The 25,997-nt window shown below is 45.8% G+C and overlaps 2 protein-coding genes across 2 annotated transcripts in view; both read right to left on the minus strand.

The window, feature by feature from the left end:
- ELAC1 (elaC ribonuclease Z 1) overlaps positions 1-3,741 on the minus strand; it is a 218,386-nt gene extending 214,645 nt beyond the window's left edge. The window contains exon 1 of the mRNA XM_079995048.1: positions 3,737-3,741. The gene's annotated coding sequence lies outside the window, so the exon portion shown is untranslated. The remainder of the gene's footprint in view (positions 1-3,736) is intronic.
- On the minus strand, positions 1-24,330 carry LOC307226351 (tetraspanin-36-like). Its single transcript, XM_079995117.1, has 7 exons — positions 24,068-24,330; positions 9,384-9,575; positions 7,565-7,639; positions 5,513-5,608; positions 3,051-3,209; positions 2,282-2,365; positions 1-269 (listed from the first exon to the last, which is right to left on the minus strand). The coding sequence occupies exons 1-7, from the start codon at positions 24,125-24,127 to the stop codon at positions 183-185; spliced, it is 753 nt and encodes a 250-aa protein (XP_079851243.1). The 5' UTR covers positions 24,128-24,330; the 3' UTR covers positions 1-182.
- Between the last annotated feature and the right edge of the window lie 1,667 nt (positions 24,331-25,997).

Raw genomic sequence — 25,997 nt, forward strand, 5'->3', positions numbered from 1 at the left:
TATGTGAAATCCAAGTCAGGTCACATTTAATAACAAGCTTTGAAAGGAATCTCCTTTCTGTTCACCGAGATAAGGATTCAGCATTTTACAAAAGCAGGCAAAACATTTTCTGCTCAGAGCATCTTTCCCAAGTCCATTTTATCTTGGAAGAGCACAACAAAGGGTCACTCTCCATCTTCCGGTCAAGCGAACGTCCCCGACAAAGGATGGTAACCGTTGTGCTGTTCTCTTTTGCAGGTCAGCACACAGACACTAAGCATTCCAAAGAACTGAAACGAGAAGGTTGTTGTTAATATTTTAAATAGAACTAGCAATGTTCATGGCGCTTAAAGAGTTTGAAAGTTGAATCCCCACGCCACTGCCCATATTAAGGCCTGCTTTTATAATCTATTTAAACTTAAATGGATGGAATGATTTGGTGGCTGTAAGGAGGTAAAGGTAAAGGGATCCCTGACCACTAGGTCCAGTCGTGGCCGGCTCTGGGGTTGCGGCACTCATCTCGCTTTATTGGCCGAGGGAGCCGGCGCTTGTCCACAGACAGCTTTAGGGTCATGTGGCCAGCATGACTAAACTGCTTCTGGTGAACCAGAGCAGCACACGAAAACGCCGTTTACCTTCCCGCCGGAGCGGTACCTATTTATCTACTTGCATTGTGTGCTTTCAAACTGCTAGGTTGGCAAGAGCAGGGGCCGAGCAACGGGAGCTCACCCCGTTGCAGGGATTCGAACCGCTGACCTTCTGATCGGCAAGTCCTAGGCTCTGTGGTTTAACCCACAGCACCACCCACATAAGGAAATAGTTGGGTGTATTTGGGGGTTATGTACGTGGATTAGTTTTGAGTTCCAGGAATGTGTAGATTTTGGAAATGGCATCATGGGAGAAATTCAACGTTGCGCTTTGTCAAGCATTTCAGCTCGCCAGATGAAACAATTTCCCTTCTTCTCTGTGCCCCACATGTTGTTCTGGGGGTTCTGACCCCAACAGAGCCAATATCGGGGGTACAGGTGGGGGCAGGGTAGAGAGGGTGGAAGCCCCATCGTGGAAGTGGAAGTCCTTGTGCAAGGCTTCTGTGGATGGGGCTCATTAGATGGTTGGCTCAGTTGGTAGAGCATGAGACTCTTAATTTTAAGGTCATGGGTTCAAGGTAAAGGATTCCTGCATTGCAGAGGCTTGGACTAGATGATCTTCATGGCCCCTTCCAACTCTGCAGTGCTATGATTCTATGAATCATACCCTCTATGTTTCCTGTAACGTTTATGAAATGCTTATAACATTATTATGTAGCATTTTGATATATCTTGATATATCCTGATGTCTTGTATATTTGCATATGTGATTCTTAGTTGTGTTGCTTGGTTCCAAATGTGAAATTTGCACGGCATTGCTTTTATTTATTCCTTTTCGTTGGGAGTCATACACCGCTGAGAGATTTCTGCTGAAATACGAAGGGGTATGCAGTGGAACCTTGGTTCTCAAACGGCTCAGTTGACGAACAAATCGGCTCTCGAACGCCACAAACCCGGAAGTAAGTGTTCTGGTTTTTGAATGTTTTTCGGAAGTGGAACGTCCAACATGACTTCTGCTTGAGTGCTGGAAGCTCCTGCAGCCAATCGGAGCCGCACCTTGGTTTTTGAACAATGGACTCCCAGAACGGATTATGTTCGAGAACCAAGGTACCACTGTATAGGCTAACTAACTAAGAAAATGAAATAAAAACACTGCCCCAGTGCCATTAGAACACCTGTCAGACTCTAGTTTCTTTAAAGGAGCACTACAGGCAACTGGGAAGCACTAAACTTTGCTTGTCTACAGGTGGCAATGTTGTTTGATTATGCTTTCAGAAACATACTGGATAATGGCAAGGCAAAAGCTAAGCAAACCAAGGATTCAGAGGGAATCAAAACTTAAGGCCCTGATGAATCAGGCCACAAAGGTTCACCTAGTTTTGTTCCCTCACCATGAACCAGCAACTGCACTTCCTGGGGACCCTTCCAACTTTACAATTCTATGATATTACCAGAAAGGTCACATTCTGAACACGAAGGCAGTAGCAACACAAAACAGAACCAAACAAAAAAAATCAAAAGAAGCTAAAGGCAGGATAAAACAGAATTTTAAAACATCACCTGAAGTATAAAATGCCCAGGGCAAGTTGGAAGGTTTCCACCTAGCACTGAATCCTTTGATTTAATGCTGTTTTGAAACTTATTGTTTAATTTATGGTTCAGACTGTGTACCTTTCTGCTCTGGGGCATTCGTGTCAAGGTCAGAGTATAAATACCTTCACAATGGCAAATCCTAGGATGACAAGCATAGCGTAGTTGAGGACACTTTGCAGAATAGACTCCACCTTCTCCTCACAGCCCTGCAGGGAGAATTTGCAGATGTAGGGGAGAGAAAGAGAGAGAGAGAATGGTCATTAAGGAAAGAGAAATCTATTTCGGCCCTCCCAATTTCCCCACCTTAAATTCAGTTCACACAATTTCTTAAGCAAATTGCAATTAAAAAACACATTTCTTAAAAGTTTTTCACCATTTCAGTGTAATTTTCCTCCTAATAAACACAATTTTTTTTGTACGCAATTTCCCCAACTTCGGTGCGTTTTGTATGCTATCGTCATGAACATGTACACGTTTGTACACATCGTTTGGGTTTGAGAACTGCACTGCAAAATTTGGACAAGGTCGAATTTCAAAGGTGGTGATGTTTTTGTTCCTTCTTTGGTTTGAGAAGGACACATTATGCAGTTTCCCATCAAAACGCAGAATTGAATGTCTCCCCCATCCGTTACAGTTGCAGATATCAGCAGTTTACACCACTGCCACAAAAACAAAAAAGGAAAGAACTGATGGCAGGATACAGTGTCATTATTTTCTGCCAGAACTGATCTGAAGGGTAGCCAGAAATCCCAAATGTTAGGATTTTCAAAATCTCGCTGCTTTATTTACACCTTGCAATCATCTTAAGAGATGGCTTGCATCAGCCTTTAGTTCCAGGTCCCCTGCAATTCTGTTATTCCCATGCAAGTCCTGAATGCAACATGCCCTTACTTGTGTATTGAGAAACTTCAGGTCACTCAGCTGCCCTGTGCAGTTTTTCCTAATGACGTCTCGCTTGCAGCAGCTTACAGGAACACTGTGGTTGCCGGTGGCATTGAACCATCGGCTACCAATCCAGTCGGTGTAGTTGTCGACTCCGCAACACTGAAGCTGCAAAGATTGAAATCGTGAATGAAAGCAAACAGGGTATGTCACTTTCAAGAATGTGTGAGATCTCAAAAGTGTGTGTTACAAATCTTTAAACTAAAAAAGAACTGTTGCCTTGTTTGAGCCATCTTTAAAAAATGTACTGAGCCTCATGAAAACACCGTAATTACATTTTTGAAATGCATAATCAGAGGCTGCAGGGAGTCTGTTTTGACATGATTGCGCTACTAATACAAGACTAATACAAGGAGGCACAAGTGACTAGCCCTTATGCTTGCACAAGGACCACTCTGCAATACACAGAGAGAATACAGTGGTACCTCGGGTTACAAACACTTTGGGTTACAGACTCCGCTAACCCGGAAATAGTACCTCGGGTTAAGAACTTTGCTTCAGGATGAGAACAGAAATCGTGCGGCGGCAGCGTGGCAGCAGCGTGAGGCCCCATTAGCTAAAGTGGTACCTCAGGTTAAGAACAGTTTCAGGTTAAGAACAGACCTCCAGAACAAATTAAGTTCATAAGGTACCACTGTATACGCAATTGATGCAAGAATCAAAAGAATAATGAAAGAGGCTCTGGCTAAACGAAACTCAGCAAAAGCAATTGCAGTAAATAGACGATTATGTATCACAATTATGGAATTTAGCCAGTTGGTTTATACCAGTGGAAAAGCACATCTGCTATCACACTGAGCAAACATTTCCTGGACATAATTCCTCTGTCTTCAAAATGTTTGTGTGACTTAAGAAGCTGTTTTTAAAAGCTGCAACTTTCAGGCTTAATGAAAATGTGGGATAGATTTAAGGGGAATATGATCTCTGAAATAGGTTTTGCTTCTGTATTGAATCATTGTTTTTACACTTAGTAAGTAGAACATGGGCCTTTTGAAATAAGAATGGATTGCACAAGATCAGGAAATGGCTTAATTTAATTTTGCCAAACAACTGCATTTGGGGTGAATGTGTGTCTCCAGAAGCCTTGTTCATCCAGCATTTATCCTGATATGTTTGCACAACGTCTGTGAGGTGGTTATATGACTCCTGCTCTTTACTGAATATCCACTCTGATTTGAACACATTCTTATTTGTTTGCACAGAGGTGATTTATGACTTCCAGTCAATCGGTTATTATACCACACTTTTCAGTGCATTTGCTTATCACTTTTCCTTACCGCAAAAAAAATCTATATATATTTTTAAGTGGCTTTAGTGCCCAAGACTGTGTTAATTCAAGCTGACTGTGCAAACCTACATTCGCCATTGTGTGACTGAATCCTTCCTGCAAAATATTGGCAGAATGGAAGGGAACCTTAAAGAAATTCACAGATGCAAAGCATCCCTTGTCCAACTGCACACTAAAAAACACGCACCCTGAAACAGATTACAGTGGTACCTCAGGTTACATACGCTTCAGGTTACAGACGCTTCAGGTTACAGACTCCGCTAACCCAGAAATAGTACCCCAGGTTAAGAACTTTGCTTCAGGATGAGAACAGAAATCGTGCTCTGGCAGCACAGTGGCAGCGGGAGGCCCCATTAGCTAAAGTGGTGCTTCAGGTTAAGAACAGTTTCAGGTTAAGAATGGACTTCCGGAACGAGTTACCGTATTTTTCGCCCCATAGGATGCAGCGGCCCATAGGACGCACCTAGTTTTTTGGGGGGAAATAAAGGGGAAAAAATTTATCCCCCCCCCCAGGTGCTCTGCGCTAATCCCGAAGCTTGGGGCGTGCGGAGTTCAGCACGCCTCAAGCTTCTGGGTGCCGACAAGGTCTCCGCTAGCCGTGGGAGAGCCGCGCGACTTCACACGGCTCTCCCACGGCTAGCGGAGCGCTGTGCTAATCCCGAAGCTTGGGGCGTGCGGAGCTCAGCGCGCCCCAAGCATCTGGGTGCAGGCAAGCTCTCCGCTAGCCCTGGGAGAGCTGGGTCTCCCACGGTTAGCGGATAGCTTCCTGAAGCCTGGAGAGCGAGAGTGGTCGGTGCGCAACGATCCCCCTCGCTCTCCAGGCTTCAGCGGAACCCTGCATTTGCCCCATAGGACGCACACACATTTCCCCTTCATTTTTGGAGGGGAAAAAGTGTGCCCTATAGGGTGAAAAATACGGTAAGTATTTAACCCAAGGTACCACTGTATCTGGAACAGCCCACTAGATATTTTTCCTGTAGTTATTTCTTTAAAAAGGAAAAAAAGGGGGGAAAGACTGGAAGGAAACTGCAAACAGGATAAAGTATGCAAGATGAGACAACATTCATAGTTCAACATTCATAGTTCTAGCGATAATTTTAAACAGAACATAAAGTTTCCCAACCTCTTGCTGTAAGTAATCTATGATGTGAGACTCTTCCGTTTTCCCGTCATAGTTCTTGTATGATTGCACCATTGGTTCATGCAAATCTGTTTTTACCTGTAGGAAGACAGAACTGTGAGGGTTTTGTTCAAGAACGGAAAGCCCCTCAACTGCAAAAAACAGAGAAGATCACTGTAGCCCCTCAGCTGATGAAAGCCTCTCCCCTGAAGTTGTATTTGTATTGGGAGGAAATTCCTCCTTTGTGATTTCTCTTTCAGAAGTGGGATTCTTCTCACAATCGCCAACAATAAAGAAAAGGGTTCAATGCCTTATTCTGCCTTCCTTGTGGACCCAGCAGCTCCCAGCACAGACTCCCTTCCCAACTGATGATATCTTCATTTTTAAAAACCATTTCCAGAGTGATTTAACAATCAATCCCTCTTCACAGGAAACTCTGGGAATTGTAGATCTGTGAGGGGAATAAGTAAAACTACAGGACGCCTGGACAGTTAAGTCCAGTCAAATTTGACTATGGGGTTGTGGCGCTCATCTCGATTTCAGTCTGAGGGAGCTGGCGTTTGTCCGCATACAGCTTTTCCGGGTCATGTGGCTTACATGACTAAACCGCTTCTGGCGCATGGAACACCAGCAGGGCTGTCTTAAGCATATCTGGTGCCATGGTGCAAAGCTCCGTCTGGTGCACGCCACCCCCCCATTTCCCAGAGTTTTTTAGGGAGGACGGCGCTGCCGCGTCCAGCCTCCACCTCTTCCCTGGCGCCCTCCAGAACCTGGTGCCCTGCCCCCCCCGTGCCACTAGCCTCTATGGGTAAGACACCCCTGAGCAACAGAGCGCATGGAAACGCGGTTTACCTTCCCATCGCAGCTAGGGTTGCCACTTTTGTTCTGGCAAAATACAGGACAGGGCTGGGTGGTTGGGGGTATGTGTGATTTCCCCCCCCCAAACCAACCCATTACAATCTATTGCAGACTAACAGGATGGCCCCTCTGGAATTTGCACACGTGTGCACACACATGCGCATGAATTTGTAACTCTGTCTGTGCTCAGCTACCCAGAGCTTAAATACATGACTTCTCACATACCCTTTCAAACACATGCATATGGAGAGGTTCCCTAACTTGGCAGAGAGGGGCACAGAAAGAGAGAAGACCTGAAATACAGGGCAGAACTGTATCAATACAGGATGTAGCGTTTTACATTGAAACATGGGACAATCCTGTATTATACAGGACAGGTGGCATGGTATTCCCTAGTCGCAGCGGTACCTATTTATCTACTCACGCTGGTTTGCTTTCGAACTGCTAGGTTGCCAGAAGTTGGGACAGAGCAGGCATAGGCAAACTCTGGCCCTCCAGATGTTTGGGACTACAATTCCCATCATCCCCGACCACTAGTCCTGTTAGCTAGGGATGATGGGAATTGTAGTCCCAAGCATCTGGAGGGCCGGAGTTTGCCTATGCCTGGGACAGAGCAACAGGAGCTCACCCCATCATGTGGATTTGAACTGCCGACCTTCCCATCAGCAAGCCCAAGAGGCTCAGTGGTTTAGACCACAGAGCCACCTGTGAGGGGAATAGGCTTACCCTAACTCTAGGCATCCTTAACAAACTGCAACTCCCACAATTCTTCGGGGTGCAGCCATGACTGCTTAAAGTTGCATCGTAGCGCTTTGAATGTATGCTGTGAAATTGGCTCTGGGTTGGTATGGTTAACCACTGCTCTGGCCCAAAGCTCATCCACACTCCCAGTTGTCCAAAGCCTAGAGAGCATGGGTCTGAGCAGTTATTTCTTTGACCCACTGCTTTCCCCTGGAAAACCTGCTCTTTAGTGCTAAATTGGAACAAATGGCAATTCGTGGAAAACCCGATTGCTGTTTGTTCCGATTCAGCTCTAAACTGTAGGTTTTCCTGGGGGAAAGTGGAGGGGTAAATGGAAAGGTGGTTGAGTCCCCAGTCTTCACGGAATGAGAGGAATTCATAACTGCATTTCCACCACCCACCTCGCCCGCCCGCCCCCATCATTGGTACAGAATACATACGTCTGTTTTTACCCACCTGTCCTTTGTAAATGAATCCAAGGACAAAAGCTGCCACTTCAGCAATGAAGACCAACAGGATAATGATCAGGAACTGGAGGAAAGAAAGAGTTAGTTAGGAAGAGGCTGGTCTACAGGTGTTGTAGACATATAAGATGACAGGCTGGGGTGATGAAGCCTTGTGTGAGGGGTGGGGATGAGAGAGACCTGTTGCCTAGCATCACCTAGAGTCCTGTGTCCAGTTCTGGGCACCACAGTTTAAGAAGGATATTGACAAGCAAGAACATGTGCAGAGGAGGATGAGAAAGGGTCCAGAAACCAAGCATTATGAGGAACGGTTGAGGGAGCTGGGTGTGTTTAGTCTGGAGAAGAGGAGAGTGAGAGGTGATATGAGTACGTTTCCGAGCACAATTCAAAGTGTTGGTGCTGACCTTTAAAGCCCTAAACGGCCTTGGTCCTGTATACCTGAAGGAGCGTCTCCACCTCCATCGTTCTGCCCGGACACTGAGGTCCACGCCAAGGGTCTTCTGGCAGTTCCCTCACTGCGAGAAGCCAAGTTACAGGGAACCAGGCAGAGGGCCTTCTCGGTAGTGGCACCCACCCTGTGGAACACCCTCCCACGAGATGTCAAAGAGAAAAATAACTACCAAACTTTTAGAAGACATCTAAAGGCGGCCCTGTTTAGGGAAGCTTTTAATGTTTAATAGGTTATTGTATTTTAGTGTTTTGTTGGAAGCCGCCCAGACCCAGCCAGATGGGCGGGGTATAATTAATAATAATAATAATAATAATAATAATAATAATATTGGTTGGTTGGTTGGTTGGTTGGCATCCGTCTGTCTCAAGAAACAACGGAGTGAAACCAAACCACTGAAGAATCACAGATTATGATAGCCATCTACAAATATCTGAAGAGCTGTCACGTGGTATAGTTCACATTAATGCTCCCATCCTCTTCTGAAGTCTTCTTAGTCATGACGGAATTCAGTCTCAAGTGGGCATGCTTAAGAGATCTCCAGCTACAAATTTTATGTGGCAATGACCTTTCCTTCAAGGAACTACATGGCCCCAGCCCTAAGGCAAGCCATAGGGCAAGTGACTTGTCTGGAAGCGGGTGGAAAAGACACTTGGGGCTCATTCAGTTGTCCTGCCGCCTTCCCCCAGGAAAACCCGATATTTACCACTGAATGGGAATAATCAATCGGGTTTTCAGCGGATTGACAATTGCTCCGATTAAGCTCTAAAGAGTGGGTTTGTCCAGGAAAAGCAGTGGGGCAAACAGAAAACCATTTGGCCCCGTGTAAAAGTGGAAGTGCCCTGCTTGGCATAGTTCATAGCTTCTCTGAGTTATTCAAGCCCCTTCGCCACGGCACGGCAGTGATCCATGAAGGGGATCCATGAGAGTCCCATGGACTGCAAGAAGATCAAACCTATCCATTCTGAAGGAAATCAGCCCTGAGTGCTCACTGAAAGGACAGATCGTGAAGCTGAGACTCCAATACTTTGGCCACCTCATGAGAAGAGAAGACTCCCTGGAAAATATCCTGATGTTGGGAAAGATGGAGGGCACAAGGAGAAGGGGACGACAGAGGATGAGATGGTTGGACAGTGTTCTTGAAGCTGCCAGCATGAGTTTGACCAAACTGCGGGAGGCAGTGGAAGACAGGAGTGCCTGGCGTGCTCTGGTCCACGGGGTCAGGAAGAGTCGGACACGACTAAACAACAACAACAACAACAAAAGTGGAAGTGTGGACAAGCCCTTGTCCTCTCCGATTCCCTCTCTCTGGCACCATGGAATTGCTACAGAAGGCATTTTCAGTGACGGACTTCTTACTTACCACTCCCAACCCAATCTTGGATTCACGGATTGTAGCACAGCAGCCAATGAGGCCGATAACGAACATCACCACGGCAACACAAATGATGATGACAGCAGGCAGGAGAGGGTATTTATCCTGGAGGAAAGGGTCATATGACTTGTAGGTGTTGAGGACGTATGCACCAACATAAGAAAGTCCAGCTGCTGCAGCCTTAAAATAAAGCAAAATGTTGTTTCAAAATGGTATAAGATAAACCAGTTTAAACTATTATGACTTCCTCCAGCCAGTTCCCAGTGAACCCGAATGACTCCTTCCAAGACTGGTCTGTGCTGGAACTAGACACAGGATTTGACCTTGTTTCCATATTGCCGCGACACAACTTGTCTACTACAATTGAGAGTTAATTTTTTAAATTATTATTTTCAATGCAAAATTACAACAAAAATTACAAACATTGAATCCGAAATAAAATTGTAGAAACAAGAAAAAAAAAACAGAACACAAAAGAAAAAAGAACAAAAACAACAAAAAACAAAAACACACATCTACAAATAAAACCTTATCATCATTCTAATCTAGTCATTACATACATATACACATATTGACTTCATTCCTTTGTTCTAAGACCTCTAAATTTTTACTCTTTCTAAGTTGTTGTGTCTAATGTAGATTACTTCTAGCTTTATACTTTTTACACCATTTTTCTCTTTCTTTAACCCTGCAACGCATCATTCATTACATACCTATATGCTTACTCCAGAACAATGTTTTTTCATATACTCTTTAGCACATCCCCATTCTTTTAATAATTTTTGGTCCGATTGTCCCCTTATGGATTCTGTGCGTCTTGCCAGATTTATATATTCACAAAATTTAATTTGCCATTCTTTCATTGATGGAATTTTTCTCCCTTTCCAATTTTTTGCTATGAGCATCCTGGCAGCTGTTGTCACATAGAGGAATACTTTCCTTTGATTGTCAGGAATATCGTTTGTGATTATACCTAAAAGAAATGCCTCTGGTTTTTTACTAAAAGATATTTTAAACATCTTTTTGATTCCTTCATATATTTCATTCCAAAATTGTTTACTAGGTCGGCATTTCCACCACATGTGAAACATTGTTCCTATTTCTTTCTTGCATCTCCAACACAGGTATTTGATTTTAATTTGTAAATTTTAGCCAATTTTACCGGAGTTAAGTACCATTGGCACACCATTTTCAGAGTTAACTTAAGAACATCCCTGCTGAATCAGACCAAAGGCCTATCCAGTCCATCACCCTGTTCTCACAGTGGTCAACCAGTAGTGTGTCTCCAGGTTCTGATGTTGCTTTGCTCTGAGTCCTGACGAAGACCAGCAGGGGAACTTGGTGTTAGATAAGTCTTGTGGCACCCACAGCTTTGATCCCCAACTAAACAGTACAACCAGGAGACTGACCCTTTCTGCCGCATCTGTTACCCAAGGACATAGTCTCACATTGCCAAATGATAGGGCCAGGCCTGAATGAACATTATAGGTCTTCTAGGGAAACTATGAGTTCATCTTTGGAACAAAGACGCCAACTAATCATCTGTCAGCGATCAACACTCTTATTTGCTCTCAATATAATTCTAACCATGTGCTTGGCTTTAAATTAAGTGCATCAGGCATAAGATCGACATTTGTCATGCTTCTGATTTAAAAATACATTTCGTTCTGAAACGGCAGTTGATTATTACAGCGGTCATGGAAAACTTCCTTCTGAAAAATGTTCCTTCCAACAGAGAAAGCTTCTAGTTGAAAGGAAAGGCAGACTCTACAACAGACTTTGCCAACCGGGTGCCCTCTGGAAAGTTTGGACTGCAACTCACATCAGCGCCAACCAGTAGAGTTGTGCCGACTGGGGCTGATAGCAAATTTGCTGCGGACAGGCAACGGTTAGCTTTCCAGTTGTGTGTGATTGCATCTGACACATCAACACAATGGCGAAAACACGAGAAACTAAGGCCAGGGGGGCGGATCCAGCCCAATCGCCTTCTAAATCCGGCCTGCGGACTGTCCGGGAATCAGTGTGTTTTTACATGAGTAGAATGTGTCCTTTTATTTAAAATGCATCTCTGGATTATTTGTGGGGCATAGGAATTTGTTATTTTTCTTTCCAAAATATAGTCCGGCCCCCCCCACAAGGTCTGAGGGACAGTGGACCGGCCCTCTGCTGGAAAAGTTTGCTGACCCCTGAGCAAGAGTTTTCATTCGTTAGTTCTGGTTAAAGGTAAAGGTAAAGGAACCCCTGACCATTAGGTCCAGTCATGTCCGACTCTGGGGTTGCGATGCTCATCTTGCTTTATTGGCCGAGGGAGCCGGCGTACAGCTTCCAGGTCATGTGGCCAGCATGACTAAGCCGCTTCTGGCGAACCAGAGCAGTGCACGGAAACGCCGTTTACCTTCCCACTGGAGCGGCACCTATTTATCTACTTGCACTTTGACGTGCTTTCGAACTGTTAGGTTGACAGGAGCAGGGACTGAGCAACGGGAGCTCACCCCGTCGCGGGGATTTGAACCGCCGACCTTCTGATCGGCAAGTCCTAGGCTCTGTGGTTTAACCCACAGCGCCACCCGCGTCCCTAGTTCTGGTTACCTGACCTAAAAAAACCTGGCAGAATGTAGTGGAGTGTATACAAGATAAACAAAGACAAACATACTCAAATACAATTCCCATTTGCAAATACAAAATATTAAGAGGACAAATTTGCTTGGAAATTCTGCACACCAAGCCGAACTATAAGCAACATGATGAGGCAGACTCATGTGATGTCGTTTGTGATATTAACTTGTCATCCTATTAAAAGTGCAAATGCTTCCTCTTTTGCCTAGCTAGCTTGGACATCACAGCACATAAAAACAACTTCAGTTCCCAGAAACTAAACCCTATTAAATGCATCAGAACTGATTTCTAAATAGAGACATGCATACATAGACTTGCAGGCTTTGTGGCTCCTTCCTTTCAACATAAGAAGAGATAAGTTTAAAAGGCTCCTCTGTAGCAACAAACTCAGCTTCCCAGAAGGCTTCTTAAAAGCACAGACAAACCTATCAATCTTCCAGTTATTTTCCTGTACTTTTTTTAAAAGGGGAATATATGTTAGGGTTGCCGTATTTCAATTAGTGAAAATCCAGACACACAGGTTAGGGGGGGGGCAAAGTTATTGAGCTTTTTTTAGTTTTGTTGTTGAACTTTTTGAGCAAAATCACAAAAAATGGCCGTTTTGGAGCTTTTTTAAATGTAAAATCGCCAAAAACTACACTGCTGACATGCATTGCCATAGGTCCGGATTTTCCGGGACATTTTTGCTAATTTCTGCCCAGACACTACTTCCAACAGCAGTATTCCAAGTATGTTCTGGAAATGTCTCAGTATGTCCAGACGTACAGCAACCCTAATATACACTTAGACTGTATATGCAAAATCCAACTCTGGAGAAGGGACTGCAAAGATCTATCTCCACCAAAGATCCACAAATTGGAAAAAAAAATACGCTGCGCTGAATTACAACCCAGAGAGCTTGACTGTACAGTTAATAAAAACATCCACAGAAGCCAACTAGATACTTTCCCCAAAAGAATCCTAGGAACTAGTTTGTTAAGGGTGCTGAGAGTCTTCGGGAGAACCCCTATTCCACTCTCGGAACTGCAGTTCCAGAATTCTTTGGAAAAGAAGGACTGACTATTGCAACGCACTGAGGACTGTGGCTCTGGGAGGGGAATAATGGTTCGCCAAGCAACTCTCTAGTGATGTATGGAAGTGAGAGCTGGACCATAAAGAAGGCTGATCGCCAAAGAATTGATGCTTTTGAATTCTGGTGCTGGAGGAGACTCTTGAGAGTCCCATGGACTGCAAGAAGATCAAACCTCTCCATTCTGAAGGAAATCAGCCCTGAGTGCTCACTGGAAGGACAGATCCTGAAGCTGAGGCTCCAATACTTTGGCCACTTCATGAGAAGAGAAGACTCCCTGGAAAAGACCCTGATGTTGGGAAAGATGGAGGGCACAAGGAGAAGGGGATGACAGAGGACGAGATGGTTGGACAGTGTTCTCGAAGATACCAGCATGAGTTTGACCAAACTGCAGGAGGCAGTGGAAGACAGGAGTGCCTGGCGTGCTCTGGTCCAGGGTGTCATGAAGAGTCGGACACGTCTAAACAACAACAAGCAACTCTCAGCAACTTTAACAAATCACACTAACTTGGATTCTTGGGGGGATATCATTCAAAGTGGTATAACACTGCTTCAAATGTACAGTCCAAGTAAGGCCTCAGAGAAAGCCTTCTTTCACAGCAATACCTTCTTCTTAAAACAAAAACTTAGCTTGCTCAACGCTCGAGTGCACTCAGACTTTCCCGCACTTAGAAGATGGCGTCTTTATCTCAAGAGGTTTAACCAGAACGATGAGTGGCACACCCATCATACAGGTCAGGTCAGTCCAAGAGTTCACAATCCAAAGACCTCTTTAGCTCATGGCAGAAGGAGTAAGAACTGCTCTCTTTTCAAGTAGGTCATTGCATCACTCTCTGGCTCAATCAGCCAGGCTCAAAACCACTTACCCAATATTTTAATTATTTGATTTATTTCTTAGCATAAGGGCCTCAGTGGCATTCTTTAGGAAGGAGGAAGTTCACCCCAGATTCCCGCAACTGCTACCTCTCCTGGTAAGAATAGGTTAAGTGCCATCAACCACAACTCTCTGAAATTCGCAGGACATATGGCAGGGAAAAACACCATCACTATTTTCAGCTGGGATTAAAAAACACATGGGAAAATTCCAGTTGCCCAATTATAATTGGCTGGAAGGGCTTGTCCAACACGCACACTTCCTCAGAAGTCAAGACTCTTGGAAAGGGAGGGGGAAATGTTCTGGAAAGTTTGCTGAATACTTGCTTTGATGCAACCACACCCACACCATGAATTAAAGCACTTGGCTTCCCCCGGGGAAATGCAGTTTGTTAAGGGCTCAACTGGTAGAGCACGAGACCCCCTTAATCTCAGGGCAGTGGGTTGGAGCCCCACATTGGGTGGAAGATTCCTGACTTGCGGGGGTTGGACTAGATGAGCCTTATGACCCCTTCCAAATCTGCAGTTCTATGATGCTATGACTCTAAGGGTGCTGGGAACTGCAACTGCAGTATTTATATACCGCTTTTCGGGAGGTCCTCACAAAACAGTTTACATAACATTATTGCAGCGATGTGAGTTGCTTTAACAACAAACCACAAAAGGTGGAATGGAATGAATAAGATGACTTGTTTTCTTAGAGAAAAAGTACGGCTTCTTCTCTGCTCTCATAGAACTGGGCGTTAATTGATGACCCACCATTTGAGAAACATGCAGAAACAGGGGTACTGCCCCCATCATTTGAGAGCTATGCCAGAAATAGGCTTATTGCACCACTGAGGCTGTCTGCGATTCTTGATGCTGTTGAAATCAAGAGTAGTTATTTTATTAGTTTCGCTTTGAAAGCTGAAAGGCAGAAGGCAACATAAATACTGGATGAGATTCCTACATTGTGGGGGCCTGGATTAGATGACTCGCAGGATCTCTTTGAACTCTGCAATGCTATGGTTCTAGGATTCACCCATAGTTAATTTCAGTATACACTTCACAATTTCATTATTACTTCAAAAAAAGTGTTGAGGCTTAATCTGGCTGCTAGCCACATGTTCTGCCTTTAAAACTGCACCCCTCCCATCTGAAGAATTAGTAAGCACCTGCTGTGGCTGCTCTGTGGGTGTACAGTAGGCATAGGCAAACTCAGCCCTCCAGATGTTTTGGGACTACAATTCCCATCATCCCTAGCTAACAGGACTAGTGGTCAGGGATGATGGGAGTTGTAGTCCCAAAACATCTGGAGGGCCAAGTTCGCCTATGCCTGGCGTGCATGGTGCACTCTGCACATGCTCCAACACACCTTCCCAATTATTATCTTATTAAGCATCTTTAAACTGGACTTGGAGCTTTTCTCCAACACTGTATGCGCTAGTACTTTTGCTTGTTTGAGAGACTTTATGGAACTTCCCATGAACAGCCACATGACTGGAAAGCTACCAGGACCTCACTGGAATTTCTCCACAAGCACCCTTCTAAACCTTTAAACAAACAAGCTGCACAATCACTCTCCCAGGGGGTAGAGCCGAAAAAATAAGCCTAGCTTCATAGTTTATAAAACATAAGCGGTCATGCGTTCCCCAAACCACTGGCCACTGGTCCTGTTAGCTAGGGATGATGGGAGTTGTAGTCCCAAAACATCTGGAGGGCCAAGTTTGGCCATGCCCACTTTAGAATACACATCTCTCTCTCTCTCTCTCTCTCTCTCTCTCTCTCACACACACACACACACACACACACACACACACCCCACACTGGGATGTTTGGTGGGGTGCACTCACACCATTTGAATGGCAATGTCCATTAACTTTGGGGGGTCCCTCAAAGATTTGGGGGGGGGGCGAAGGAACCTCAGCCCCTAGGAGTTGGCTCCTATGCTCTTGTCCCACCAAGCCTGCTCAGTTCTCATTGGGTAGTTTTGGGGTGTTCCCCCCCTAAAGTGTTTTTGATACTTCTGCAGATGCTAGGAATCCCCCAAACCTGCGTGGATGGTGGCATTTTGGCTACGTAAAGCTCCACACTCAAGAAAACAAACCCTCTATTAGTGCTTGCGTATATAATGGTGCCAAGAGTGAGAGAGAGGAAAGGATGGAGGGAGGGAGGGAGGAAGAGGGGAGTGTTTGCAGCTCATTGTTCTGGCTTCATATTGTTATAAATGGTAGGCTTTTTGTTTTTTTCTTCCTTGCATTTTGAGATGTGCCTGCTCTAGCCCGTTTGGCTAAATGTATTTCTTCTGTGTGTTTTAAATTGAAGCCGACTGTTGAATCTTCATAAAATGAGGCGGAGGAAGCAACCAGAAAAACATAACTCAGTCTTTGGATAATTGAGAACGTGAGGCACAGATCTGTTTATTTGTTTTTCTTCTAGAGAAGGAAAGCAAGTTTCACCCAGTACTAGTCCAGCATTGTTAGGGCCTGAATGAACCCTGGGAAGCCGGTGCTGTCAGTTGCTGGAGATGACAGAGGAGTAGGAGGGATGTACGGGATGCGGGTGGTCTAAACCACAGAGCCAAGGGCTTGCTGATCAGAAGGTCAGCGGTTCGAATCCCCACAACGGGGTGAGCTCCCGTTGCTCGGTCCCTGCTCCTGCCAACCTAGCAGTTCAAAAGCACGTCAAAGTGCAAGTAGAGAAATAGGTTCCGCTCTGGCGGGAAGGTAAATGGCGTTTCCGTGCGCTGCTCTGGTTCAACAGAAGCGGCTTAGTCATGCTGGCCATATGACCCAGAAGCTGTACGCCAGCTCCCTCGGCCAATAAAGCGAGATGAGCGCCACAACCCCAGAGTCATCTGTGACTGGACCTAACGGTCAGGGGTCCCTTTACCTTTACCTTTACCCTGAGTAATAATTCAACACTCTCCCTCACACACCAGTTTTTGCTGGGCCCTGGGGTGCCCCTGCCAGATATCAGCCTCTCACCCAACGAGCAAAGCGCAACAAAAAGAAACTAAGCAGAACAGTTAACTTTAACCACTCCTATGCTTTCTTTCTTTCTTTCTTTCTTTCTTTCTTTCTTTCTTTCTCCCTCTCTCTCTCTCCTTCTCCCCTTTACCAACCTCCAAAAGCATTTCATGCATCCGACAAAGTAGGCTGTAACCTGTCACAACTTATGCAACAAGACATTAAATTATTATTTAAGGCACCCCAGACCTCCTCCTCATTGCTCCTGCTCGCATTATTACAAAACAATTATATTTCAGCCTCACCCTTCCTGCGAAAAGCTGAGGGCAGCAGTCATGGTGTGCCAGGCACATTTTATCCTCACAACAATCCTGTGTTAGGTTAGGCTAGGCCGAGAGATAATACGGTTATTAAGGCCCAAATTAAATGTTTTGGTGAGAGGTAAGGCAGGACAGCCTTGTTTCCTTGGCAGAGGAACATCGCAGAATTTTGGTACGCGAGGAAACAAAAATAAGGATGTCACAGCTGCCTGCTTCCAGACAGAAATTATCTCCCAGATTCCTCTGCTATCCCACTTTCAGTTGATGGGATTCCTGATGACAGTGTGCGATATCGGCTGCAAGGTTTCCTGATTTGAACTACAATTCCCATCATCCCGAATCACTGGTCCTGCTAGCTAGGGATGATGGGAGTTGTAGTCCAACAACAACTGGAGACCCAAGTTTGAGAAACCCCGGGTTAGAGCATCAGACCATGATCCTGGGAGACGAGGTCAAAATCCCATCCAGTCAAGACAGGAAGCTCATTGAGCGATCCTGGCCCAGTTGGCATCTCTCAGCCTAGCCTACCTCACAGGGGTGTAAGGAGGAGAAGATGGGGAGGAGGGAGAACTTTGCACTCTACCTTGATCTCCCCGGAGGGAAAATGGGATATAAAAGTAATTTTAAAATAAATCAGTAGGTGTGCAAGCCGGCAAGCAGGGTCTCTGACACAGATCTGAAGGCTCAGGTAGGTTCATAGTCAGATGGCACTGAACAATTTTCTATTTCTACGTGTGTTGAGAAGTTAAGAATTTAGAATACTCTGCTAAATCAGGTCTAAGGCCTATCTAGTCCAGCATCCTGTTCTCACAGTGGCTGACTGGGTGCCTGTGGGAAGCTCAAAAGCAGAACCCATACCCCTCAAGACGGAATAACCCTTTTTTTTCTGTGAGAACATGGCAGTCATTTGGGGGTACCACAATCTCACCCTGGAAAAAAAGCACTTTTTCAGAGGCACAATCTCGCACGGTGCCTCAAAGCACATGTATTGGGGCAAGGTGCCCAAGAAAAAAAAAAGCTTTTTCCAAGGCCACAATCTTGCATGGGTGACGTGACTCGTCCAGGTGTGCGGCCCCAGAAGATGGTGTCCTGGTTTTCCATCACAACATGTTGGAGGGTATGAGAAGCCGAGTTCAACATCGCTAGGGTTGCCATATTTCAAACAGGGAAAATCCGGACAGAAAAATTGCTGGGTAAATACACAAAGTATCGAATATGGTGACAGTAATAACAGTGCAACAAAACAATAACACCACAAACTGGCTTATAAGTATAAAACCAAATTTACTAGAATAATAGCTAGAATAGAGAGAGACTTGTAACCATCCAAGCAACAAACATACTAAGGTGCCATGTGTAAAACAAAGCCTGGAGATACTGTGAACATGGAGTGGATAAATGTATAACTGTATCTTAACAAGTTACATGTGCAAAAAATCAAGGGAAGTAATAGTGCCACTGTATTCTGCTCTGGTCAGACCTCACCTGGAGTACTGTGTCCAGTTCTGGGCACCACAGTTCAAGAAGGACACTGACAAACTGGAACGTGTCCAGAGGAGGGCAACCAAAATGGTCAAAGGCCTGGAAACGATGCCTTATGAGGAACGGCTAAGGGAGCTGGGCATGTTTAGCCTGGAGAAGAGGAGGTTAAGGGGTGATATGATAGCCATGTTCAAATATATAAAAGGATGTCACATAGAGGAGGGAGAAAGGTTGTTTTCTGCTGCTCCAGAGAAGCGGACACGGAGCAATGGTCCCAAACTACAAGAAAGAAGATTCCACCTAAACATTAGGAAGAACTTCCTGACAGTAAGAGCTGTTCGACAGTGGAATTTGCTGCCAAGGAGTGTGGTGGAGTCTCCTTCTTTGGAGGTCTTTAAGCAGAGGCTTGACAACCATATGTCAGGAGTGCTCTGATGGTGTTTCCTGCTTGGCAGGGGGTTGGACTCGATGGCCCTTGTGGTCTCTTCCAACTCTATGATTCTATGATTCTATGAAAACGTTATACAGACAGGATAAATGAACCATTCAACAAGTAGCGTAAGTCCAGTCACAGAACGGCAACCCCGTGCCGCACAACGGCAAGGGTAGCACACTGGAGAATATGAAAAAGTTTTTGAAAGCTGTTTTTCAAAGATTGAACTGGATGAGATGTTCTTCAATGGTTCTTGAGTTGGAAACACAAAGCCGTATGCATGGATCAATCACAGGAAGGCAAATCAAAGCCACCACCCTGGTGAGAATGTTGCAAGTGGACAAAAGGAGACCTGTTCTCCGGATATATTACAGGTTTCGCTACACGCTTCATCAGTCTGAAAAGCTGCATGATACAAAATAGCACTCCAATTACAATGTGTGGTAAACCATAAAAATTTGGTTTTATACTTATAAGCCAGTTTGCGGTGGTGTTGTTTTGTTGCAGAAAAGTTGCTGGGACAAAGGGCATTTAAGGAGATAACAGAAATCACTGGGTTAAAGCTGACGCAAAGTCCAGAGGTAGCTTTGTTATCAATTGATGATGGGGTGGAAGGTTCACAAGCTAGGAAGGGCTTGCTCACAAATTTGTTGACAGCTGCAGGAGTTATTATAGCTAGGAAGTGGAAGGGGCAAGGTGAATATCAAATGGAAGCGTGGTAAAAAGAGGTGTGGGGTATAGCTATTAATGATAAATTAACATGTGCTATTAAGGTAAGACAAGGGATATGCAGGAGAAATGATTTTGAGGAAATATGGAAGGCATTTGTAGAATTTGTACTGTTAAAATGGAAAGGGGTCAAACCATCGCAAGAGGTGTTGAAATTTTGGGGGGTTGGGTAGTTACAATGGTATGGTCTCTGGGGTGGGGTGCACATTTTTATTTTTATTTATTTTTATTTAAAAGAAAAAGAAAAGTTTTTTTGGAGCAAATAGTTTGTTGAGCTTTTTTTACAGACATTTTAATGGATTTCTGCCTGGCAACCCTAAACATCTCTCTCTCCCCAACTGGGATTTCCAGCAACTCTTACTCAGAAGTTACTCAGATTGTGGTTCTGGGCATTAACAGTTGCACTTCCCCACTGGGGTTTAAAGAGGACTCGAAAAAGAGAAGCGGCTGTGTTTTTTCCCCTTTTTGTTTACAACGCATCTGTTCATTTGTGGCGACTGCAAACACGTGTGTGCATCTTTTTAAGAAGTACATGGCTTGCAGCCACAGGTGCAGATCTGCAAGACACCCAACAACCCGCTTCTGGCTTGCAAACCCGATGAGGACAGCAAAATGCAAAGCTAGCCATGGCTTCTGTTCTGCTCCTTATTTGGTTCCTGCGGAAGAGCAAAGTTCAACAGGTGCAGCTTTGCTGTTGCACCTGCTGAACTTTGCTCTTCCACATGACATAAACAATGAAAGGAAGTGAAGCAAAAGCTGTTTAACCATCAGTCGCTCTGTCCAATGAATTCTGGGAATTATAGTTTGGTGAGGGAAATAGGGGATCTCCAAACAGCTCTCAGCATCCTTAACAAACGACAGTTGCCAGGATTCTTTGGGGGAAGCCATGACCGTTTAAAGTGGTATGGTACTGCTTTCAATGCATAGTGCAGATAGGGCCTTAGCCCACAAAAGTGACTGTCCTGCCTGCCGTCATATACTATATTAGTTAGGTACCAGCTTTCTGGGACGCGGGTGGCGCTGTGGTTTAAACCACAGCTTAAGGCTTGTCGATCGGAAGGTCAGCGGTTCGAATCCCCACAATGGGGTGAGCTCCTGTTGCTCGGTCCCTGCTCCTGCCAACCTAGCAGTTTGAAAGCACGTCAAAGTGCAAGTAGATAAATAGGTACTGCTCCGGTGGGAAGGTAAACGGCGTTTCCGTGCGCTGCTCTGGTTCACCATAAGCGGCTTAGTCATGCTGGCCTCATGACCTGGAAGCTGTACACCGGCTCCCTCGGCCAATAAAGTGAGATGAGCGCTGCAACCCCAGAGTCGGCCACGACTGGACCTAATGGTCAGGGGTCCCTTTCCCTTTACCTTTACCAGCCTTCTAGTGAGTCAGACCATTGATCCCTCAAGGTGGGTCAGCAATACACAGAGTAAGTGAAGGGAACTCCAGTTGTGGAGGCTGACGGTCCCCGCTTAAGACTCCTCATCTCCCAGGTCCTTCCCAAGAAATCTGAGACTATGCCCTCTTCATGCCTCTTCTGGCTCTGGGAGACCGGGGGTAAGGGGAGCTTGTCACAGGACAAGGAGGAGACCTCCTGGCTTCTTTACCAGCCTCTTGGTCTCCCTCCTCTCCTTCTGGACTTCTCTCTGCCACAGATTCTCCCTGCTCACTAAACCCTGTTACCTCTTCAGCTTCGGCCATCTCATCCTCCCAATCTTCTCCCTCTGACCACTCATCATCGTCCCACCACCATTCCCCGGGCTCTGAGCCTTTGTCCTTTGGAGTTTCTCAAGTTGGTGCCTCCCACCGCTCTTCTACATTCAATCCATGACAAAAAGTAAGTACAGTCATACCTCGGAAGTCGACCGCCTTGTGAGTCAAACGTTTTGGCTCCTGAAGGCAGCAAGAGATTGTTCCGGGTTGCAAACGTTCTTTGGAACCCGAAAGTCCAACATGGGTTCCGCGGGTTCCGATTGGCTGCCAGAGCTTCCTGCAGCCCATCAGAAGCTGTGCCTTGGTTTCCAAAGGTTTTGGAAGTCGAACAGACTTCCGGAACAGATTCCGTTCGACTTCTGAGGTACGACTGTATCAGCTGTATTGACTGTCAGTGGCATTCCAGGGTTTCAGACGGGGTTTTGAACCTGGGAATTTCCACACACAAAACATGGGAGCAATCACTGACTTCAGGCCTTCCCTACGAAGGAAACATTCATCGACCCAAAGAAGTAACTTTTGTAAAGCTTCCCTACTTTTGTGTCCCTCAGACAAATAGCAATTTCAGCCTCCGCCAACCAGGTGCCCCCTCCTGATATGTTGGACTACAACTCCCATCAGCCCCAGCCAACCCTCTGCTGGCGACTGCTGGCCTGTTTCAAAGCCAATCTAAAGCAGAGAGGCAGTGTGGTGTAGTGGCTAGAGTCCAGGACTGGGATCAGAGAGACACACTCAGCCAGGAAGCCCAATGGGTGGCTTTCCCTCAGTCTCTCTCAGTCTATCCTACCTCCTAAGGTTGTTGTGAGGATTAAATGAAGGTCCAGGAGAATCAAGTACAGTGCGCTGAGGAAAAACACCATAAAAATTTGTGAATCCGTCAGCGCCTCCTTCCCACCCCCACTTGTCCCAAAAAGCACTTAATTCAGACCAGAACATAACTGCCTCACAAATGCAGTTCTGCCTTGTATTAGATCTCTCTATATAAATACGATTTCTGCTGAATTTGCCACCTACAAAAAAAGGCAACTTTATCAAACGCTATTAAAGGGCAAAGATGGAATACTGGGGGGAAAGAGAAAAACACCCAATAAAATTCCTTTTAAAGCACCCAAACAGGTTTCTCCCCGCTCCAATTAAACCAAAATCAGTACAGTACAGTGGTACGTCGGGTTAAGAACTTAATTTGTTCTGGAGGTCTGTTCTTAACCTGAAACTGTTCTTAACCTGAAGCACCACTTTAGCTAATGGGGCCTCCCGCTGCCACCATGCTGCCACCGCACGATTTCTGTTCTCATCCTGAAGCAAAGTTCTTAACCCGAGGTACTATTTCTGGGTGAGCAGAGTCCGTAACCTGAAGCGCCTGTAACCTGAAGCATCTGTAACCCGAGGTAGCACTGTACTGAGAATGTTCTGTCAGGTCTTCAAACCTCAAACCCACACCCTGTTACAGGATATCCTGTCCCCTGCTTCGCTGCTCAGTTTCTCAGAGGCATTCTCATTCCAGGGTTGCCAAATGCTTTGCTATTTTTATCATTATTATCATTACTACAGAGAACCTGTGCCTTAAGCAGTTAGATGGCAAGGAGGAATTAAAAAGATAAAAAGATTTCCCCACTACTGAAGCTTCATTCCAGGAGTAAAACTCCCCCTGCTGAGTTTCTTCTTTCGCCATGTGTGTTAAAAGTCATTAGAAAACTAAGTCAGGAGCTGCATGAGGGGGCTCCTTGTTTTATACATGGCATTCAGAGTGCTAATGCAGGGATACAGCCAGTGCTCCCCCCCAAAAAAAAATTAATAAATGTTTAGGGGTACTCTCATTTTGACTCAAGAAAACGACTGTTTTACAGTTAAAATCGGGAAAAATAAATACAGTAAATGGACAAAAGTACAAAGATTTACAAAATGTTTAGGGGTATGCGTACCCCCGAGTCCCCCCAGGAATAAAAAAGCAGCACTGCCTACAGCCCTTACTGAGACTGACGGACTCCAGCTCCCATCAGCCCCAGTCCGCATGGCCAACAGTTTGGGATGATGGGATTTGGAGTCCAACAGCATCTGAAGGTCACAGGTTCCCCCACCTTCAATGCCTTAGCATCCCTTGTTAATACAGGGATGGGGGTCCGGAGGGCATTTCCAACTTCCCCTTTACTAGCTCTGCTTCTGAACCCCGGACAACAGAAAACGCAGTACGGAAAGTCTCACGCTGTAACCCCAGAGATGTCTACATATTTTATATTTTGCAGGAAGCTGCCCAACTCAGTCCCAGTCTGACACTCTTAACCACGACAGCACCCCAAGAACTTCACGCCCGAGCACAATCTTAGGGTACATTTACTTGGGATAAAGGGGAAGGGCTTTGTTCACAAAGTGAACTCTCACAGCAACGGGTGTTTTAAGCTCAGCGAATCCATCTCTTATTTTAGATCTGCAGGAAAGAGTCAATAGAACGGGAGGAAAGTATTGCCGAATTACAGATCTGCTTTCTTTCCATCTTACTCACCCAAAAAAACAGGCTGATCAGTAGCAACACCGTTTTGGAGGTGATCACGCCGCAATCCATTATCTCCCCTCTGTGTGCGTTTCTGCCACTGAAGTGGTGGGAAAAAAGATTTTTAAAACAGCAGCAGAAGAAAGCTTTTCGTTTCCTGCTAAAGTAATTACGCCTCCAGGTTTGTGCAGGCTCTGGGTACTTTTGAGCTGAGCGTTACCAATTATCAGAGCATGATTCTCTCAGTGCCCTTCCCCTAATCACATGCTCAGCTATGTACAGTGCAAAACAACACCTTGCTTATTCCTCGCCCATGTGACTAACATACTATTGTGACTAACAGGGTTGCCGTAAGCCTTCTGAACTAGCTCCCTGGACAAAAAAGGGCTGTACCAAGCAGTTCCTAATAGCAGATCCACCACAGCTTGGAGCTTTTGTCCGGCTGTAGCTGAGCACGCAACTGAACACTTGACTGCATTCAGATCACACATGCCACCCAAAGAATCCTGGGAATGGTAGTTTGTTCAGGGTGCTGGGAACTGTAGCACAGCGAGAGAGTAAACTACAGTTCCCAGAATTCTTTGGGGGGGGTGAGGGTGCTATGAGAAGATGCTGAGCTCAGGTCCTGCCCACCTACCACATGTGGCTGTTGGGGGTGAGGACACAGAACAATCTGTCCTCCCTGGCAGAAAAGGTTTCTTACTTCTGGTAAAGGAAGACAACAAAAGAAGCAACAGTTACAACCACAGTTATTACCATACACTGAGGTCCAGCTCCGAGGGCCTTCTGGCGGATCCCTCACTGTGAGAAGCGAGGTTACAGGGAACCAGGCAGAGGGCCGTCTCGGTAGTGGCGCCCGCCCAGTGGAACGCCCTCCCTTCAGATGTCAAGGAAATAAACAACTATCTGACTTTTGGAAGACATCAGAAGGCAGCCCTGTTGAGGGAAGTTCGGTCCCTGCTCCTGCCAACCTAGCAGTTTGAAAGCAAGTCAAAGTGCAAGTAGATAAATAGGTACCGCTCCGGCGGGAAGGTAAACAGCGTTTCCGTACGCTGCTCTGGTTCGCCAGAAGCGGCTTAGTCATGTTGGCCATATGACCCGGAAAAACTGTCTGTGGACAAACGTCTGCTCCCTCGGCCGAGCGCGCCACCCCAGAGTCATCCGCGACTGGACTTAACGGTCAAGGGTCCCCTTACCTTTACTTGCCTCCTATGCCACTTTGCCAATTTTAGGACGTCAGCTGCATGATCCTATGCATGTCAACTCAGAATTAAACCCCACTAAGTTCAATGGGTGACTCTCAGGTGTATAGAGAATGGCTGCCTGAGCCAGTTGTGTAGTTCAAAACTTGCATACTCCATTGAAAGCTGCTAAACTGAGATCTATGTAGAAGCATTCCTTAGGGTGAATGTGTAAAGGGAAACAACAGGAAAAGTCATAGATGGTTCCAATGGCGACAATGTGGAGTTACGTTATGTTATTTGGAGTTATGTAGCCACATCAGATTTGCATGCAAAAGGTTCCAGGCTCAGTTCCCAGAATATCCCCTGTCAGGGAACTGACATCGGAGCCAGAGGTGGAGGCAAGGCTCTCAAGCGATGCTGGAGAGGGGCCCAGCAGGGAGACAGGGAGCTCATCGGCTGGGGAAGGAAATCAGGGTAACACCAGGGATAGAGGAGGGCAGATGGGAGAATCGACAAGGTGGCTCCATGACTCCTCGCTGGAGACCAGCAGGGAGAGCACGGGTCCTCCGCTACCCACACCCACCCTGCGCAGAAGACTTCCGCGCAGGGAAAGTAGGCGTAGACTTGGCGTCAAAGAACTTCTTTGCTGGAAGAAGTTCAAGAAACGCCCACTGACGGATTCTGCTAGCGACTGAACAGCCACGAAGTGAAGGGCTGTCCAGCCAGAACAGGTTTAACCAGGCTACCTAGCCAGGAGT

The sequence above is a fragment of the Podarcis cretensis genome (assembly GCF_951804945.1).
Source record: "Podarcis cretensis genome assembly, chromosome: 11".
Classification (NCBI taxonomy): domain Eukaryota; kingdom Metazoa; phylum Chordata; class Lepidosauria; order Squamata; family Lacertidae; genus Podarcis; species Podarcis cretensis.